General features: G+C 41.3%; 2 protein-coding genes across 3 annotated transcripts in view; both read right to left on the reverse strand.

The window, feature by feature from the left end:
* Window positions 1-2,572, reverse strand: part of ARFGAP3 (ARF GTPase activating protein 3) — a 40,823-nt gene extending 38,251 nt beyond the window's left edge. The window contains exon 1 of the mRNA XM_075507002.1: window positions 2,386-2,572. Within this exon, the coding sequence (XP_075363117.1) occupies window positions 2,386-2,454 (69 nt within the window). The 5' untranslated portion in view covers window positions 2,455-2,572. The remainder of the gene's footprint in view (window positions 1-2,385) is intronic.
* A 10,206-nt stretch (window positions 2,573-12,778) lies between these two features.
* PACSIN2 (protein kinase C and casein kinase substrate in neurons 2) overlaps window positions 12,779-20,230 on the reverse strand; it is a 59,449-nt gene continuing 51,997 nt past the window's right edge. The window contains exons 8-11 of one of the 2 annotated variants that reach the window (XM_075507045.1): window positions 20,084-20,208; window positions 19,296-19,409; window positions 18,121-18,317; window positions 12,779-14,329 (exon numbers count right to left, since the gene is read on the reverse strand). In XM_075507045.1, the coding sequence (XP_075363160.1) occupies window positions 14,217-14,329; window positions 18,121-18,317; window positions 19,296-19,409; window positions 20,084-20,208 (549 nt within the window). In that variant the 3' untranslated portion in view covers window positions 12,779-14,216. Of the gene's footprint in view, window positions 14,330-18,120; window positions 18,318-19,295; window positions 19,413-20,083; window positions 20,209-20,230 lie in introns of both variants that reach the window. The other variant, XM_075507034.1, reaches the window with a different exon arrangement.

A 20,230-nucleotide genomic window follows, 5' to 3' on the forward strand; every position in this document is an offset into this window, starting at 1 on the left:
GAGAAGGGAATGAAAAACTACCACTTTCAGAGGAATAGATTTATGCCAGATTAAAAGAGACTGTACAGCACAGCCTCAGGGTGCAAGTCTTCAAAACAGGTGAGCTTTACAAACATTGAAGTTAACAATACCAGGTAGCTTAGGGACTATGAGCATTTTTATATGTACAAAATACATCCTACTTAATAATTGTAACATGTTTGTTAAGTGTCGTCAGACAGCTCTATACTATGTAATACCCAAAGACACACTAAGAACTCAAAAAAAAGCTATTTCTCATGCTATACACAGTAAAGGAAACTAAGATCAAATTAAAGATATGTTAATTTCAAGACAATTATTCAAAAAATATCAGTTTGAACACACTATAATCCACAAATTAAACTGTACATTTATTTAAACAAGAATTATTTGCGTAAGCTCATGTGCACTAAGAACTACTGCAGAGCACCTAGCACAGTGTAAATGTACATGCCTGCTTATAGCAGGCAGTCAGTAAGCCCAGATGCTGCACTGAAGAGATACCAGTTCTTCCCAAACTGTATACATGAACAACACAGTTAAAGCATATCACTAAGCTTTTAATACAGAACCCTTCTCATATTTGCATTTCTTTCCCACATCTGTCTTTCCCACATCTTTCCCAGCAGAAAAGCTCTACAAATAAAAGGGGCAGACTGCATAAGAACACAAGAGAAAGGAAACAGAACAAGATGTAATCAAATGCGAGAGGATAAACTGATGACAGCAACAACTTTTACTTAAAAAGACTGGTCAGATACATGGGCACGGGAGAGTTGAGATCTAAGCTGTTGACGTTTCCCACTCTCCTTCCTCTCTGTCTTTACAGGTCAACAAGACTGGGCTTCACTGCAGTGCTAATGAGTTCTCTGCACTTGAGCTACTTCTTTCAAACTGACCTAGCGTGAATAGCAGCACACACTGTGCCAATACTGCTTTGTCAACACTGGCACTAAATTTCTGTATAGCACCTGACAGGGCTGCAAGGAGAGACAGATATGCCTGAGCAACCACAGGTACCACAACCACCTTACTAAGTCTAGCACAGTAACAAGTTCAGAACTGTTCGAGGCACTCCATCCTTGCGTTTTCCATCCTCACCAGCTATGGGCAGTACCTTCTGATTCTCTCGTGATCCCAATACAGAAAAAGCATCACAACAGCATTACAGAACTACTCAACCTCTCAGGCACAGTACCAGTGAATTTCAGGAGCCTGTAAAAGACCTTCTCTCTGACTCTCCCTGTTGGGACTAGGGCCTTTCCTTGACGAACTTTTTCCCCCCTTGCAAAGGCAAGTTTTAGGAATGCTTGTGTTGGAAACTAGTCGGCGAGTGTTCATCTTTGAGCTATGCTTTCTGAGAAACCAGACGCGTGTCCATTGCCCATACAGTCTTAATGATTTCTGTTCAAAGCATGGAAGTCAGTCTTGGACCAAAGACAGACCTCCAGACTCATATTTCCAGAAAACAAAACCACGGTGTTTCTTCATAACTGTTTCCTACTGTATTTTTCAGATATGTTCACAGCATATATCGTAATGCCAAGGCAATGGAGCAGATGGCACTAAAAAGCAGCACAGGAGCACACAGCTGCTGAAAGTAGCTCTGCCGCCCAACGCTTCTGCCATGTCACCTTGCAGTCTGAGGCACCTTTCCCAGTTCGCAGCTAGCCACCGCACACCTTCATACGTAACGGATACTAAAAAAATCAACAGGGCTTTACGACAGTGAAAAATTAAAGTCTTCGCTGGACGAGTCCAATGTGATGAGAAAACATCAAACTTTTATCGCCACAGAAGCAGCTGTGCCACAATGGGCTTTGCTTCTTTGATTAAAAAAAAAAAAACACAAAAAAAAAAGCCCAAAAGAGAAAAACACATTCAACACTCTAGGTTGTCACTGTTTCGGAACTTGCTTTTTATTTTTAGCTGAGCTGACCCTCCGTCCGGCAATCCTTAGACACCAGCTACCCGAGAGGAGCTGCACCTCCCCAATTAAAGGCTTAACCCAAAACGCCCAGCGGACCCGCCTGCGCATCGCCCGCCGGGCCGGCCGGAGGGCAGGCAGAGCTGCCCAGCCGACGGCGAGAAGGGCTTCCCCCGCTTCCGGGACGGCCGGCCCCGGGTGCCGCTGCCCGCCCGGCCCTTCCCTTCCCTTCCCTTCCCTTTCCTTCCCTTCGCTCCTCTCACAGGGGCCCCCCGGCAGCGGGCAGCCGGGCTAGGGGACCGGGGGCTCGGCGGGGCGTGGTGGGCCGCGGGCACTCCTCCTCCCCGCCCCGCCGGCAGTGCGACGTGTCACAACGGCGGAGCGCAGCCGTTGCCTCCCCCCCCGCCGCGGCCCCGGCCCCGGCCCGGCGCCCTTACCTTGTTGGTGGGGACGGAGCGGAGCCGCTTGAAGATGGCGGCAATGTCCTGCTTGCTGGGCTCGCACATGGCGCCAGGCGGCAGGTGGGGGTGAGGCGGGAGGGCTGCAAAGCAGAGCCGCCGCCGTCGCTACCGCCCGCTCGCACCGCCGAGACGCCCCACGCCGCCCCGGGACGCTCCGCTCCGCCCCGCCCCGCCCGGGAGGCGGCCACGCAGCGCCCGGCGGGGCGCGGCCTGCGGTCGCCGGCGTGGCGCGAGGGGGCGACGGTCCCCCGCCCGCCGCCTCCCGGTTGCCCTGGAGACGAGCGGCTCTGCTGCGTCAGCGCCTTCTGTTGGGCACTCTAACCGTCGCGGGGGGGACCGGTGGAGCCGGGGGCGGGAGAGGGGTGTGAGGCGGCCGGCTTGGGGCGGTGGGTATTTCGCCCTGAGAGGGCTCAGGCACGGGAGGTGGAGGGGAGGGCACGCCACGCCGGCCTCGCTTGCTCGGGGCCCGAGGCGGTAATGGCGAGCGTGGGGCCCGGGAAAAAAAAAACCGCGGAAGACCACCTCCACCTGGAAAAAGAAGCAGCAGTGTTCCCCTCAAGACAGGTGATAAAGCACGTTATTATGCCTGTGGATAGACCTGTTTCTGCTCTTTGACTCAACAAGTAGGTTGCAAGCGCTCGGTAAAAATTTTAGTTAAAACCCTTGTGCACTCTCTTCACTAGCATTAAAGTAGAAAATAAGTCAGTGCAAAACCAGCAGAACAAAAAGATGACAGGTTTTAATTGCTTTTGAAAGCAGCATGTTCAGATCATAAATCTGAAATCATAAAGCCTCTCAGAACAGGAAAGAGCATAATAGAAATATAATCAGGAACTCTGTAACATACTGGTATCCCTACTTCAAAAACCCTGAGTGCCTGAACCATGCTGCACTGAATGTGGTTGCATGCAGAGAGCTTCCGTCACCTCTCCCTCATGCTCCACCTTACAGGAGGATTATCACTTGGGGCACAAAGCTCCACACAGGCAGAGACACCAGACTAATCAACCTTTTGCTGCAACACTGGCCAGGGTGGTGCAGAGAACCTGCAGAAGCCACTGCAGGTCCCTCATGGCCAGGACTGAACTAAAGGTACTAAGTCCTTAAGGGTGGCCCTCATAAAACGGCACAAAGCCAACGTTGTGGCTCTACAGAACTCAGCTCAGCAGTGGTAAGATGATCCATGGCAGGACCTTCAGAGCTTGGCATCTTAACAGTCTTCTTCAGAGACCATCAAGGCTCACGAGGCTGTATCCCCTTCTCCCTTACTCTTCTGACATAGACAGGTAAGACTGTGTAGTTATCCACATATGGAAAAACAGAGTTTAGACAAAATTTCTATAATTCTGTCTCTTTCAGAAAAGTCTATGTTGGAAGGGACCTCCAGAGATTGTCTGCTCTAACCTTCTGTTAAAAACAGGGTGATAGATTGAGTTATCTAAATAGTCAAGTTCTAAGGCTTTGCATGAAAATCTAGCTTCAGCCCCTCAGCTTCAAACCCGTGTCACCTTCAGTGCCTCACGTACAAGAGGCTCACTGTCCCCCATAGAAGCTAACAACCCCCAGTGCTTATCAGTCAGTGGGGAAGTAGTTCAGGGTGACGAGACCCATTACTGCCTCCGTTCTGGCCACGCTGCATGAGGCCGGCACACTGTGAGCACAGTCTTGAGCACTGGTTCAGGGATTTCTGCCGGAGCACACGCTGCATGCTGTCTCCATGCTGGGCCCTCAGCACTTGCGGCTCAGAGGCATGCCCTGGCCCTGTAGTGCCTTGCTGATCACTAGGAGTCAGTCACTAGTTATCCTGACTGGCAGCTGAATGCATGAACATTTTACTCTTCAGAGTGTGGACATTTTCTGGCAGCAGGCCAGCAACCTCTCTACTCCAGATTAACTTTGATCAGTCTGGCACTATCACAGGTAGGGGGCCTGATCAAAGTATAGGAGAGCAGTCCAAAAATCCATCTGTATGCATATAGCCAAGTAACACTGGGATTACACTTAAAACATCTGAGCCTGTAAAAGTGTAAATTGTTGCCTATTCCATACCAACATATATAATCACCTCCCTTCACAATCACTTGGGATCAAACATGCCTAGCAAGAGACCTCCCATTACAAAGTGAAGCTTACATTTCAGGAAGACCTTGCCCATGTAGTCATAGGTGCTCCCTACAGCGTGCTCCCCTCCAAGAGATACTTGCCAAATCCCATCTGACTGCATGAGGATTGCCATCCTAGCCTACAGCCGCTGGCCTCACAGGGAGAAAGAGTTGCCAAGAAGTTTCCACAAAGGAAAAAGAGAATCCATTACATCAGCTTTATAAGTACTGTTAAAAAAAAGCAGGAGGGGTACAATCTTGCCAGTTAATTGGAACAACTAACATCAGAAAAACAAGGTCATCCTGAAGATTGATCTGTCTGACATGATCCTAAAAAAGGACGATCTTATGTATCATCCCATACTTTCCTCAGCTGCACTGCTGCCTCCCCAGGCAATGGCACACAAAGGCAGCTAGCTCCTGCCACTGCAGCAATCCGGGAGACCTAAAGTGTAACACCATAGTGGGGCTGGTTCTTCTGTCTTTTGCTGGCCTCCTATTTCAGGAAGTGGTACCTCTCTGCCCCTGAGTTGGAATGTCAAAAAGCTGCTAGCTGTTCAGAGCCACCTTGCACGCACAGCTCACAAGTCTCCATCCAGGAAGTAAGAAGTACATCAGCCCTCAACAGCGTTCAGAAACACACTGCACTGTCCCCACCTGGTCTCACATAGCACCTCTATCCTAAGGCCATACAATTCAATTATGTGGACATGCATGCTAGACAGATTCCTGTTGCAGACTGCAAGCTCAGCTGATTGCTAGGAGACGAGTTCTAGACAAGACAGAAGAAAAGCATTTAGAACATGCTTATGAACCCGAGGGAGGTAAGCAGGTCCTGGAGGCAATCTTAGAGCAGCCTCTAGGTTGCATGAGAAAGGTAATATAGCAAATGGAGGTAACAGTAGAAGGAAGGCATGAGCTGGTCCATTGCCATCAGGGAAAAGGCAGTGCTTATAATTCACTGGCTGATCTGTACGTTGAGTAAATAAATAAAAAAACACCAACAAACCAAAAGCCTTACCTTCAAGAGTGCTTGTAGATTGGGCACTGGAGTGTCCTCTACTTTGGTGAGCGTCCTCTACTTTGGCGAGCAGCCGTTATGTGCAATGCAGGTCCTTACCCAGACCCAGTTGCAGACCAGCACTGTGAGCAAGACTAACTCCCCTCTTCTGACATTGCTTATGTCCTGAATCCTCAGCAGATTTTCATCTTGACAAAAAACTGTCCAAGGAGCACAGATTACTTCCCTGGTCCCATTATCCACAGCATGTTGTGCTGTAATTTTCTTTGTCCATGAGAAAGAATGCCAATTTGTTCAAGATATTTTCGAAATAGCCTCCATATCCTATTCTCCCCCTAATGGTGACCTTGCCCAGTCCCAGGGGAGAAGGAAACTATATTCTAAATAATGGAAACCATCAGAATAAGCCCTGAAAGGTGATGAATGTTTCCAGGGAAACATTGCTGTTCTTCAGCAAGTTTGTGGTTTGAGCGGATTGCAGAAAGAGGGAAGGCACAGAGAAAGAATAGCAGTGGTGGGAAAGTGGACCACAACTGCTGCTTTACCAGTTATGCTTCAGTGTAGTAATGTCATGTCTCGCTAGTGGTTTCCAAGACTGTCCAAAATACACGTATTTCTATTCCCAGTGCACACAGAACCATTTAAAAATTGCTTCCGTGCCAGCTGGTCTAACAAACATACACATGGAGAAAGACTACTATATGTGTACCCTCAGAAACAAATGCCTGGCAGGTACAGCATTCCCTACGTGGGCTGTATTACAAACCCTCTAATCGGCGCAAATGCAGAGCAATTAATTGCGAGCATGCCAGAGTATGACAACAGGTGTTGCTGTTTCACAAATCAAAACCCAAGGGCTCTTATTCTTACTGACAACCCAGAATACAGTTCCAATTTAATATGAAGAAAATAAGATTTCATGATGAGGAGAATCAACATTGGAGCAGCTTTCCCAGAGCAACTGAAATCTTGCTCCTTGGAGGTTTTCAGGACCCAACCAAAGCCCTCAGCAACTTGCTTCTAGTTCAGTGTTGACTCCATTTTCAGCAAGAGGTTGGACTGGCGATGCCTTGAGGCCCCTCCTCCCTGAATGATTCTGTGCTAACACTCCCTTCTCTGCACGCCCAGGCTAGGCCTGAAACAGATGGGTTGTCCCCGTAATACTTTGTTGACACCCAATTTTTGGGTGCCAGAGCTACTGTGTGAGCTGATGCAGCACAGGCAAAAGCAACCTGTTCCAATGCTTTCTCCTACTCTCACCTATCCAAATGCCGCAACAAAAGTCTCAGGCTCCTGGATCTTGCTAGACAGTCCTGCCTGGACATAGGAATACAAAGAAGGATAACCATTCAGGATGATCTCTCAAGAACTGTCTGTTTTCTAGGTCTTTGTCTGATTTGATAACCAGAGATAGGCACTTGCATCTGCATGGAGTTGTGTGGAACTACAGGTTCGGTGGCTACCTACTTTCTCACAGCTCTAAAATATTTGCTGCCATTCCCAACCTTCAAAGCTTTTAGTTCTGTAAAATTCTATTAGTGCTGTTCTCCAACTATTATCAAGCCTCCCATTGTTTGCTTTCTCCTCACATTGCTGCTGAGAAATAATGGAATATAGGTATAGTCCCAGGTCATGCTAGCTAGATCTTCATTACTCTCCCAGTGCCAAAGGTTCCCTTAGAGCCAGAGGATACGTACGAATTGTGCTTGATGTCCTTTGGAAAACTTGGTCACACTGAGCAAAATTTGTCACTGCTCACAGCTATATTGTGCATAATAAAAATATGTTGCCTCATGACAGTTGTAGCTCAAGAAGTTTTAGGCCAGCCTCCCTCTGCAAATGATATCCTCAAAGACACAACATAGTCCCAGACATGTATCATTCCAGTACAAATAATCCATACTGAAAGTCTCTAGAACAGAAAGATCAAGCATCCAAATGCCTCCTCCCACAATATGGAAACGAAGTTTAGTAAGTACATTAAAAACCAGTTGAAACCAGTTCAACACATCAAAAATACATTTTAATTCAGTACTAATGCATTGTTTGTACTGATAACATCAAGAAGCATAACCACTTCAAACAGGTGAGGTTTCTTGGAGCTTTCCACTCTTGAAAGTGATCTACATCTCAACATCATGGCCCAGTACAAAGCCAAAAAGTTACTATACTGTAATTTACAGACAACCCTTCTGCACGCTCAATATTCGGTTGTGCTTAGGTAAGCCTGTTTGTATTAGCAATGCAAGGAACTTGCAAAGCTACAGCTGGAAGTAGCATCCCATTGCAAAACCCACCTACATTTGCCACATGATAGCATTTCATCTATGCCAGGGCAATCAAATTTCAGTGTTTTCTGCATAGGGGTTCTAGAAATATCTATCATCATAGTACTTCACAATTGGTATGGCTGTTTACCTCACAGGGTTGGAGATTTCATGGGTCATGCAGAAAGGTGATTAGCTGATCTTACCAACAGGTGACTTGAATCTTCAAAAAGTTCATGCTAATGTCCCTCATAAAAGCCGAAGTAAACTGCCATGAAATAAAGGAAATGATCATTTAATAAATCAGTTACTGACTACAGTAATAAAAAGTGGGAGGTTACCAGTGTGTCCCCCAGAGGGATTCATGCTTGGACTCATAGATTTCAATATTTATCTACAAAAAGGGTGAGTAGAAAGGTGGCAGTTTATTGATATTAAATTACTTATGATCACAGAAGTGGAAAACAGCTGCAAAAGGATCTTGTACAGTACTGATTGACCAGATAAAGCAACAAGGGAATTTCAATGTCAAATGCAAAATAAAAATACAGTCTGAACCTCTCTAATGGGGTCAGAAGTAGCTACTAGTAAGAAAGAACATTACTGGTTCTCTTTCTGGAAGTGATCACAGGTTCTCTTTTCTGAACTACTTCATTTAGAGCTGTATGAACAATAGTGTGGTGTTCAGTTGTTGCCAAAGCAGTGAACTGAATTTTCAAAATTATGAGGAAAGAATTAAATTTTTCTTATTTCATAGGACCAAAGACACAGAGCATTCAAAGCCAAAAATATTATGGCTGAAGTACCACTATATGTTGTCCTGTTCCTACTCTTCCCAAGGCACAGACCTCATCTGACCAACGACAGTCATTCTTAGAGACTTCTGAAGTTACACCTCCTGAAATGTGGACAGGTGCTCAGTAAAACTTTCCGATGTACGTAGGTACTCTCCCCTGAATGGAAGGTTCAAGAAGCACCTAAAGTACTTTTGAAATCTTGTGCTAAAGGATTAATACAGTATCACACAGGAATCTGAATTTCTAACAGGAGAAAAACAAGTACAGCAGGCTGATACATACTGAGCATTAGCAGGTAAACTGCTAGGTGTCAAACACACTGAAGGTATTTTCTACTGCCGTAATTACCACACGACCCTTCTTAGGTTCCGAAATTACTGTTTATGTTTTAGTTCAAACAAAATGAGGAAGTAAAAGTATTTAATAAAAGTGGGATTATCTTCTACACTCTCATTTCAGGAACAGAATCTGCAGCTCTTCAACCACTAGGTATGCTTTCAGCCACAATTAGCAAGCTCCCTGTTGTGAGGTGAATGAACAACTTTCTGCCAAACCAGAAAGGTTGGAGAAAGATTAAGAAAATGATTATGTAACCTTAAAGTTATTTTTAAAAAACAGATGCAACTCCAGGAGAACAGGAGGTATTGCTGCTGGATATCCAGCCTTCAGTATACCATTCTCTATTCTCTCCCTTTTCTTCTTTGTTTTACAATAATATACAGCTAACACAAATGTTATTTTAAAAATCACCCTAATCATATCAGATTAGTACAAAACCATCTCATTTATTGTCTACTCTGATTTCCCACTAGAAGCTTCAGTATTTCTATTTATCTCCAATCATGAAGTCTGCCTTAATCTTTTCTTTGCAAGTGTTATGAATAAAGACATAATTGGAAGAAAGAAGACATTAGGATAAAGAAAAATCAGCTCAGCCATGGCAAGAACAGTTTTAGTACATCAGACCAACTTCACAGACATCTCACAGCAAGAGATAATAGCAATGGATTGTTTATTACACTGAGGGTATAGCTTTGCTTTTGGCATCTTGTATGTGTATAGGAAATATACATGTTTTCATATTACAGCTTACAAGTAAATTAAGAGGCAGTTTGGGGAAATTGTGTTCAAAATTTTGCTGTCAAGCTCTCAGCCTCAGAAGCAACAAATTAAGAGGAATTTTAATATTACTTTGGACTGTACCTCAGGAACTGCTAACCTCTCCACCTTCTCTAATAAAATAGCCTGTTATTTTCCTGAAAAGACTCTCTTGCTATTCTAACTAGATCAATTCAGTGTTATCAGTTAAATGTTATCAATTACTGGTAGTAAATACCAGTATTACACTAAAAAAAAAAAAAAAAAAAAGACAGAGCACCTAACTTAAGTGATCACTGCAAATATCCAGATTAAAAAGTCAACAGCTTTTGTGAAACAAGGCACTGTGTGTTTTCAAAGCGTTCAAGAAATACTACGCAAATGGCAAGTATTTTCATGCTGTAAGGTTGAAACATGCTCAAGGTTACAGCAACGTTCAGGTAGCTCAATCAGTACGAGCAAATATACACTAGTAAGTTTTGAAACATACTATTTCCTTTCAGAATTTTAAAGGAAAGGGAAGGGACAGGATGGGGAGAAATTACATTCCGAGCACCATATTCTCCTTTAATACCTTGGAAATTTAATCCTGTGAAAGTGAAGTATAGCTGCTTAAATCCAGGATAAACTTACAAGGAAAATTTCTCTACTGTTGCTCAACAGGCTTCATTACTTACTCACTTTAAGTAACTGTAGCAAGGCTTTTGACACAGCCTCCTGTAGTATCCTTACAGCCAAACTAGTGACTAGACTGGACAGAAAATTGTCTGGACCGTCAGGCTCAAGGGGTTGTGCTTGGGCATACAAAACCCAGCCTGACATCCTGAGGGATAGATACTAGGGCCAATATTACTTAATGCCTTTTTATAACCTGGATGATGGGACAGAACGCACTCTCAACAAGCCTGCAGATGATACCAAATTAGAAAGATTATAGAGGGCTGTTGCTCAGAGGGAGCTCAACTTTCAAGAAACAGGCTAACAGGAACCTCATGAACACCAAAGGCAAATGCAGCATCTTGTACCTGCACAGTTACTCCATCTCAACAGGACAAGCTGGATGCTGACAGGATAAAAAGAAGCTCTGCAGAAAAAGACTTAGGGTTCTCAGTGAACACCATGAATCAGCAGCATGTCCTTGCAGCAAAGGCGGCCCACAGCACACCAGGCTGTATTAGCAAGAGTGTGGCCAGCAGGCTAAAGCTACCTAATGGAAAATCATAGAGAAGATGGTTCCAGGCTCTTAAAGGTGTAAAAGCAAAGTGCAAGAAGAAACATGAGAAATTCTGATACATATAAGGAAAAAATTCCTCACAGTGAAAGTGATGAACCACTAAAATGGGTTGCTCAGAGAGGTGGTGGACTCTTCATCCTTGGAGATGTTCGAGACTCAGCTGGACAAGCCTTGAGCAACCTGCTCTAACTGGACCTGCTTTGAGTTCCCCTGGCTGGGCTAGGTAGCCTTCAGAAGTCCCTTGCATTCTCATTCTAAATTTGGCCGAGTATATTCAAACTCTATATACACTAGATCATGAGATAAGACCCATGTTCTTAAAGCAAAATTCTCAACTGAATTAATCTGTGCAAGGTAAACAGCTGTCCATTCAAAATGAGGATGAAACTAGTTATTTTCATTTGACCAAATCCAAGTCTGTTTCCCGAAGTTCTCATTGAAATGAAGTATAATAAGAGTTTCGAGCACTTAAAATAGCCTATTGTATATACTTGTTTGTTAGCAGTCAAATAGCTTCTTAAAAATACTTTATTATTTTTTAAATGGTTGATAAGTTTGCCATTAGCTTCTGCTACTCAGTATGATGGAAGACTTTGTCCAGTTTTGGACACCCCCCCAACCTGTGCTCAGTACAAGATCCTGATAAACTTGAGCAAGGGCAGCGGAGAGACATCAGGGAGGTGGAGCACTTGCTCTGTGAGGACAGGCTGAGGGAATGGGGCTTGTTCAGGCTGGAGAAGAGATTAGTCTGGGGGTCCCAACTGCAGCCTTCCAGCACCTACAAGGAGGCTATCAAAACGACAGAGCCAGGCTCCATCCAAGCACAGCAGAACGACACACAACGGTCATAAATTGCAATAAGGCAGGTTCTAACCAGAAATAAAATGGGGAAAAAAGTATTATAATTAAGCATTGTAATAGTTTGAACAAAGAGGTTATGAAATCAGTCTTTGGAAGTTTTCCAGACTAGCTCAAAGGCCTGAGCAACCTGGTCTGAATGCAGAGTTGACTGTGCTTTAAATAGGACACTGGACGAGAGACCTCCCTCGGTCCCTTCCACTTGGATTCTATGGTGCCTTCACCAAATTGGACATCCAGCATAAAAAAAAAATATACTTTATTTAGATTAAAAGATGCAGTATTGGTGGGGGAGACAAGATAAAGCTTTCAGCTAGCCATCACAAACACTACTACATTAATTACTGCCAGTCAACAAGAAAACTCTCACAAAAGGCAGAAAAGATTCGATATTATAAAAAAAAGATCCAAGCTATATCAGACTTGACTATACCACAGAAAGCAGCATCACAGGAGATTTTGCATGCCCATAAGAGACATGGTCTCATCTTCTTCCATAAACATTTTGCTTGCCGAGAGCCCCTGTGCACTGCACCTCCCGCTTTTTTGTTAACAGCACAATGTCACTAATGTCGTACTCCTCTTTATGACTTTTAGACAATGCGGATTTTGTCCCCTTGAATTGCAATGAAATGCACAGATTATTTGCTTCATAAGACTATTTTCACATAGATTGAAATAGTAAGAGATGCATTCTGTGTATTTAAGAGATTAACAGATTTTATTGTTTTCTAAAATATTTTATAATACAGAGACCCAAACCAGTAATTCCTGACAATTTTAGTAACCATCTTGTGGATGAACAATTATGCTGATAAGTTTTCCTTGACAGACACATACCTACATCCACTTTCGAAGCTTGCACATTTTGATTCATTGAAAATGATGACTAAATATATCTATAAGCTCAAAAAGCAAACAATAAAGTCCAAGGCTACCAACAGTGTTTTAGTTACCTCAAAATAGATTTGTTAGCTTCATTACAGTATAGCTTCCTAACATAGCATATCTACTTACCTGATACTTAGGGGTTTTTTTTAAAAACACAAATCTGCTGTAATTTTACAACCCAGTTTTAAATGTCACAAATGCATACTATTTGACATGATTACAGATGACTGAGTTGTAACTGCAAACAAATGTAGATTTTACAGTGTTCTGCTACAATAATTCATGTAAGGACTAAAGCTAGTTTATATTTTGACCCACAAATTTATCCACAAATACTGATTTTGAGTATGTTAGTGTATTTACTGTACTTCTGAAAAATCTAATCACAGAAAACTTTGTCTATGGTACAGTAATGAATATGGGAGGAAAGCAGATTTAAATATACCTATAATTTAAACTCTTGAAACAGTCTAAATCTTATTGACATCAAAAGGCTTGATAACTATTAGCCATGCTCTTTATATTTTGGAATATCAAATTATATGTACATATACACAACATAGATAGGTTCTTAATAAAAAGCATTTAGTCTATTTTACAGTCTTCTCTGTTCAAAAAATTAGTCTTCACAGATTTAACATTTCAAATAACCCAAAAATCATTAGCAGTTTAAAGGAGATTATTTTTTTTTCCCTGCAAACATGTGCTGGAAATAGCTACTGTTCTGGGATTTATGCATAATTTATCTTTCTTTTGAGTGCCATTTAAGATCTAGATGGAAAACTCTTAGTTTAAGTGTCAAACCACGTAAACAACATTCATAATAGAATCCCAACCCATGACACCTGCAGATATCTCTGCTACAAATAACCTTCTGTAACAGATATTTATTAAATACAGTATTTGTTTTAAAACTTCAAGCCATGCTGACAACATAGAAAGATTACTACAACATGGAAAGAGTTTTCATTCAGTCAACTGGTGACTAAATCTATGTCATAATTTAAGTATTAATTGTTGAATCCAAGCATACAAAAAGGTGCTTAACTACATAGCATTTAAATAAAAAAATACTGCATCTTTCAGACATCGCTAAGAACAAATAGAAAATTAACTATAATAATCTTTAAAATTCAAGTTGCAAGTTACTGAAGGTCACTTAAAATAACTGATTAAACAAAAGTGAGCATAAGCCACATACCTAGGGTAGGATGAGGCACAAGCATAGAAAATGCAAAAATGTTTAGGAGTCACAACAACAGACCATGTGGGAAAAAAAAGCTTAACAAGTATTTTTCCTATCATACTATTTCTTTCAACCTAACCCCTTTCCTTCCCATTGTGCACAAGTTGTGAAAACATTGTCAAATTATTAGTTCAGACTTTTGTCTTTAAATCACCATGATTTCAGTCTCAAGCTCTCGCCTTTTCATTAAAATATATACACTCTATACATCATTCAGCTTCCTCTCGCTTTAAATATATACTGTACAGGCCTACAGAGCTTTTTTAACACTTCTGTATTAACTTTGTCCTTTGTCACTGGATTGGTTCTACATAGTTTGCTGGGTATAAACCAACTTGTCCATTGTCCAGACGTCCTTTGCACCAACCCTGCTCATCTTCATTCTCCATTTTAGTTAACTCATCCCCTACAAAAAGAAGGAACATTGTTAACAAGCTGTAACCTTTTAAATAACAACAGGAAGATAATATGACAGTTATCCACATGTCTGCTTTTCTTCCCCTGCCTACCCCAGGCCCCAGTAGAAAGCCTCCCTTTTCTTGGTATCAAAAGCATGAAGAGCATACCACTTAGAGATTTACATACGGGATGAAAGGCCCCCAGTTTCAAGAAAATAGGAAGAAGCAAGCTACTCAAACGAAAACATTACATTGATGGCATTTCAGAAAGGTCATAGCATTTTTTAAAATACACAAAGCAGAATGCAAACTTTTGAAGTTATATACAGTGTTATTTCACTATAAGATCAAAGACTGCCTTAGATCTAAAGGTTGTGCTTCATCTTAGTTAGCAATAGGAAATACACACTGAAGATATTAACTACTTAATATAGTCCCAAATGGCTATAAATATACTTGGTATCATTTAGGAGAAAAAAACCCCCACTACCGTAGGGACTATCAATTCTTTGGTAGAGCTTCATATTAAAGCTCTATTAAAGAGCTTTAATATTTGGTAGAGCTTCATATTAAAGCTTCATATACAAGCTTCATATTAAATCTTCTCAGATATATATCTTCTATAGCTCCTCTGTTAGTTAAAAAAGGTTAAAGCCTCACCTCCTCTAGTTTCTAAGTTTACCAGATAACTAATAAAAGAATGTTATGAACAAATGTTTGGCACTATAGACTGTACTTGGCTTAGAGATATTTTACAATTTTTTCCACCATTTCTAGTGCTGCAGAATGAGAGTGTATAATTTCAAGCTTTCCTCCCACTTCTATGAAGATATTTTAATAAAGAGTGAAAACAATGACTACCAAAGCCACACTGCATTAACAGTAAGCCCCAATGCAGTTGCACTTGTATTAACAGCTAGGACTTGGAAACTCAGTGATCTTGGAGGTCTATGAAAATATTACCACTTTTAAGTGTCATCTGCACAACAGTTACAACGAAATCAGTCTTTAACAACTGCGATAAAGATAGCATATACAATAACACATTTTGACAACATCGCATGGTTTACATTTACTGTAGATATTTATTCTCAGCCACGGCAGAGACAGAGTAGGGTGAGCTAGACATATGGTAGATGGTTGTGTCCCATCTTGTTACACGATTATAAAACCTCTCACAAGATATGAATAAACAAAGTTATTCTTCCTCTTTGGCAGCCTCCCACAGTTGTTTGCCAAGAAAAAAACAAAAACAAAAAACAAACAACCACAGATGTATAAAGTATTCCACTAATAAAAAGGAGTTTCATGTATTAAAATATATTTAATGGACCCTATGCAGAGCATATATACTACAGCATGTACCTAGAAGTGATCACAAAAGCTTTGTAGGCAAATTCTTTGAATATCCAAGGAAATCCCATCTGAGAATATCCGCATACATTTAAACAGATCCCTGAAATGCATTAATCCTCTGCTGACAGCTGCTTAGGACTCTAGGCATAGTCTACATAGGAGCACAGGAATGAGTACATTTTAAATTGGCTCCTGCATGACCTGGTGCATTTTTTTCCTTGGTCTTTTGTATGTTTAGTGTAAACCTAGTCACACCAATAGTTCTGCCTAAAACCTAAATAAGTTTGACCGTAGCTGTTCTCTAATTGAGCTTCTGTAAGGGGACTCATAGTCTAACATGCAATCCCTTTCCTACAATTGATACAATAACTTGGTGTTAAAATGTACTTTAATGCTCTTCCTTCAAAGATATTAAGCTATTTTTAAGTTAAGCCTACATACATCTCTTACAGTTCATATTTCCTGTGCTTTGTTTCGACTGACCTCACACTGAGAACCACTTGGTTCAAATAGTTTAATGCAAGTCACACAGCTGGTACTAAAGCACAGAACGCCTAACTTTGTATTTAACCATTACATCTCTGTGTATAAGCATTGCATAGTTTTGCCACTGAAAGGCTCGTTACTGTAAATCCTTGGAATGCCATCCTGTTGCTTGACAGGCACAATACATATACTTCAAGAGGACTAGCACACTTCCATCCCCTGCTGAGAAAAAAGGAGCAGTTAAAGTCTACAGAATGAAGAATAATTTTAGCTGCTGTGCATTCCAGAGAAAGTTCCAGATGTTTTGTTACTACTGTGCTTCTGTCAGAGCACAATTCAGCGAAGTTAATGGACAAACCAACCCCTTCCTCCTCTCTGGAAGCCTACAATATTCTTCTTTGTAGACAAGTAGTCAGATGTGTAGAGTTTCACTACTAAAAAAGGAGGGAGGCAACTGAAAGGTAGGAGCACCACCACCTGAATTGTGGGACTTTTTGGTTTAGAAAACACAAACTGCATTTAGAATATGACCTGGAAATACACTGTTCTGAGCACCACCTTTCTCCATAAGCAGAACAGAAGTCCAGCAGTTCACTGATTAGCTACATCATTGACTTGGTTCCTATATTAACTTTAAGCCGTAACATCCACCTAAGACCCACTGTAGATGGTGTAGAAGTAGCATACTTCTTACGAACCCCAGCTGAAAGGGAAGTAGAACCAAAAGTTTTCTCAAACTTTCTTTCAACACTGGAATCCTGTTTTTCCTCTACAACTAAGTTGTTACAGGAAAAGGGAGTAAATGACAAGCAAACAGGAAGGAGACAAGATCAGTGAGATCGCCTGTCTCATTTTCACCAACTGAAGTTCTGTTTGCTTTTGCTAAACTACTCATACAATCTTGTTCTGGAATTCCTGGTTGGTAAACTTTCCATGTACAATTCTAGGCAAGACAGTAATAGAGCTCGAAAGGCATGGACAGGGTGTAGATTTCATCTTTCATCACTAGAGGGTGCTGCCTCCGGGCTGGCCAGATTACAAAAAACCTGAAGTCCCCTACTTCGGGGGCCGAGTAAACTGCCCAGGCACTCGCTCAGCGCACAACGGCTGGTAGAACTAGCCCAGACAAACTAGAGGCAGCAGCAGCAGCATCCATAGCATGCAGCCATCATACCCTTGTGCCAACTTCGTATGTGTGGAAACACACTGTGGCATGGGTCTCTCCTGTCAGGTGCCTCTATTCTGTTCTCTCAGCTCCTACAGCAGTGAGGTAAAAAAGGAACAGGGTTTATGTCTCAAGGGAAAGACAACATCCTAAGAAGGGAGATGCATAGTAAGTGTACCCTAATATAATGCAAGACAAAAAAAACCAGGTAAAGACAGTTATTGTGCTTAACATACACTGAAGGAGGATGGAAAGAGAGGAAAAAAAAATTATCTGTCCATGGCTAAGTTTTCAACCTTAAAAAGTTAGTTAGCACTGTAGGAAGTTAGAGGCCAAAAAAGGGATGCTTCCAGTTTAAACAGAAAAAATATCAGTTGATTAGGTATTGTTTTAAGATTAGCTGCTGTAGTCTTTTCCTTTAAAAAAACCCAACTTTGTAGGGTTGGCATTTCTAGACAGCTAAAAGCAGCAGCTGTTACTGTCGCCAACTAAGAAAAGGAGGGGACAGGATTATCAGTTCTGCAGCTCATTTTGTTTAACAAAAGATGGTGAGAAAGGAATATCCCAAACAGATGCATCCTAACACAATCCAAATAGATTAGAAGTCAGTGCTTCCAAACAGAGGATACTTAGAAGCTTATCAGGAGGGGTAAGGGTTAGATAGGATCCTGTAAGTGGAGTTGTACATTCAGAGAAACAGATTACTTCAGAAAATAAAAGCTGAAGAGAAAAACTCCTCCCTCTCCCCTTTTTCCTTTTGGTAAATATTTTAAGTGAATGCTGTAAACTTACCAGCTTTAAAGCTGAGTTCATCTTGCTCTTGGCCCTCATAGTCATAGAGTGCACGTACTCTGACCTCCATTGCAGGAGAGGTATCTTCATCAAATGGATTGGTGTCTCCATTTGCATCAGTGGAAGAGAAGGGATTGTTGGACTCTTCATCAGACCAATCCGTAGGGTAACTTTGGTTTTTTTCATAGCTGCTAACACTGAAAACAATTTTGAAATTATTCTTTTCCACTCTTAAAATAGGAGACTAGAAATACCACTAAGATATCAGTTCCCCTAATTAAGCTTAAACTCTACTCTAAGGTCCAGTTTTGAAACTTTGTTTCTGATATCTTCTCACCTATCTTTAGCTGACAATGCCTCATTCAAAAAAAAAAAAAAGCATTCTTGCAATACATTTACAAAATTAGAAAAAGGCAAAAAGGCAAAAGAAAAAAGATATCAGAGACAACCTCCCCACAAACTCCAAAAACTTCTCTATCAAGAAATCTCTATAATCCATGGGATTATTTACTCTAGAAAGGTAAAAGGTATGCAGGTAGTAGATGATAGGAATTATCTGGTTTAGGACAAGACATTTAAATTGCTTTGCAGAACCTTCCTCCCAAATGTCTATGCACCTCTATAATAGTAGAGTTTCAACACTTTTTGTATGTTGCAATCCACCAATAAAGAAACTTCATTATACTGCACCAACTTGATCATTTAAAGAAAAAGTTCACTGTTGAGCATGCACATGCCATTTAAGAGAGCGGTATAACATCCCTAGTGTGTATACTGAAGTAACAGGCAGCTGTTTGAGAAGGTCCTAAATAAAAAGAAAGCAATCATAAAAGCAGATTTATTCAGCAAGAACACACAGAGCAATAAAGCTCCAGAAGCAGTTTCACTAGAAAAACCTGTCAGTTTTAACATTTTATAGGACTGGTAAAGGAAGGAAAAAAGCAACAGCAGTTCCATTAGCAACTGCCAATAACCCCAGTAGTTTCAAACCAAAGATCAAGGCAACAGATATGGCATCTGTTAGGAAAGACAAGTTAGGTTACAGTGTTGCTTACATAACTGCTTAAAAGGACTTCATGCACTGACCGGCATAGTGTTACAGAAACCAAAAATAGAAAACCCTGGATAGAGAAAGTACAAGTGTGAAAACAATTAAAAAACAACATTTCACCAACTTTTTGATCTTATTGTCCTCCTTTTCACTGACAGTACTCCCAGTATCTTCTTCATCTTCAAAGGGATTGTAACTTGATTGTACTGACTGCACTGTGTTACTCTGGACACTAAGACTGCTAATTTGGAAAAGAAAGAGCATTATGGCGACCCTACCTGTTTAAGAGTAGAACACTGTCATTGGTGTCCCACTAAGCAGTTTATTAGCAGACCCCTTCTCCAGCCAAAAAAACCCAAACAAACAAAAACCCAAACATCTATCAAGTGTAGCATAAGACCAAAAAAAGTTCAGAAAGTCTCACATATGATACATTCCTCCAGAATTAGAATATCGTTCATGGACCATAATTCCTTTTTCTTACTGCCTGCAATAAAAGGCAGTACGATTTTTCTAGCCAGTTTCATTCCTTTCTAAAGCAGCTGATGTTAACAGCTTTGTATTAATCACATCCAGAATTCTGAAGTGACTAAACGTTTTGCAAGCTAAGATTTCAAGGTATAATTGTCATTTCTAGAGATGGGAAGATAGCAACAGAATAACTACCAGATTAGCTACAGAAAGTTCAGTTTCTCATGAAGTTTGGTTTCTTTTAATTCCCAATGGAAAGAGAACTGTAAAATGGAAAATAATTCCCAAAATATTTTGTGAGCTGCAAAAACACATCACTAAAAATGCTCACAGACAATTAACATTTGGTTGGACAGCAACTTTTTGATCCTGTAGAGCTTAAGTGTACTTGAAGATAACAATCCTTTCCAATTAGTCTTTTTAGGCAGGAAAAAAAAATACCTGCTATGTTTGTTAGGCTGTGAAACTTGATCTCCTGTCTGATTAATGCCAGTCAGAGTCACTCCATCAGAAGCCTTCTTCTTTTCTCTTCTACTGAGAGTGCGATTCAGGTCTGCAGACCACTCCTATTAAAGAATGCAAAACGTG

Source organism: Mycteria americana, chromosome 1 (assembly GCF_035582795.1).
Source record: "Mycteria americana isolate JAX WOST 10 ecotype Jacksonville Zoo and Gardens chromosome 1, USCA_MyAme_1.0, whole genome shotgun sequence".
Taxonomy (NCBI): domain Eukaryota; kingdom Metazoa; phylum Chordata; class Aves; order Ciconiiformes; family Ciconiidae; genus Mycteria; species Mycteria americana.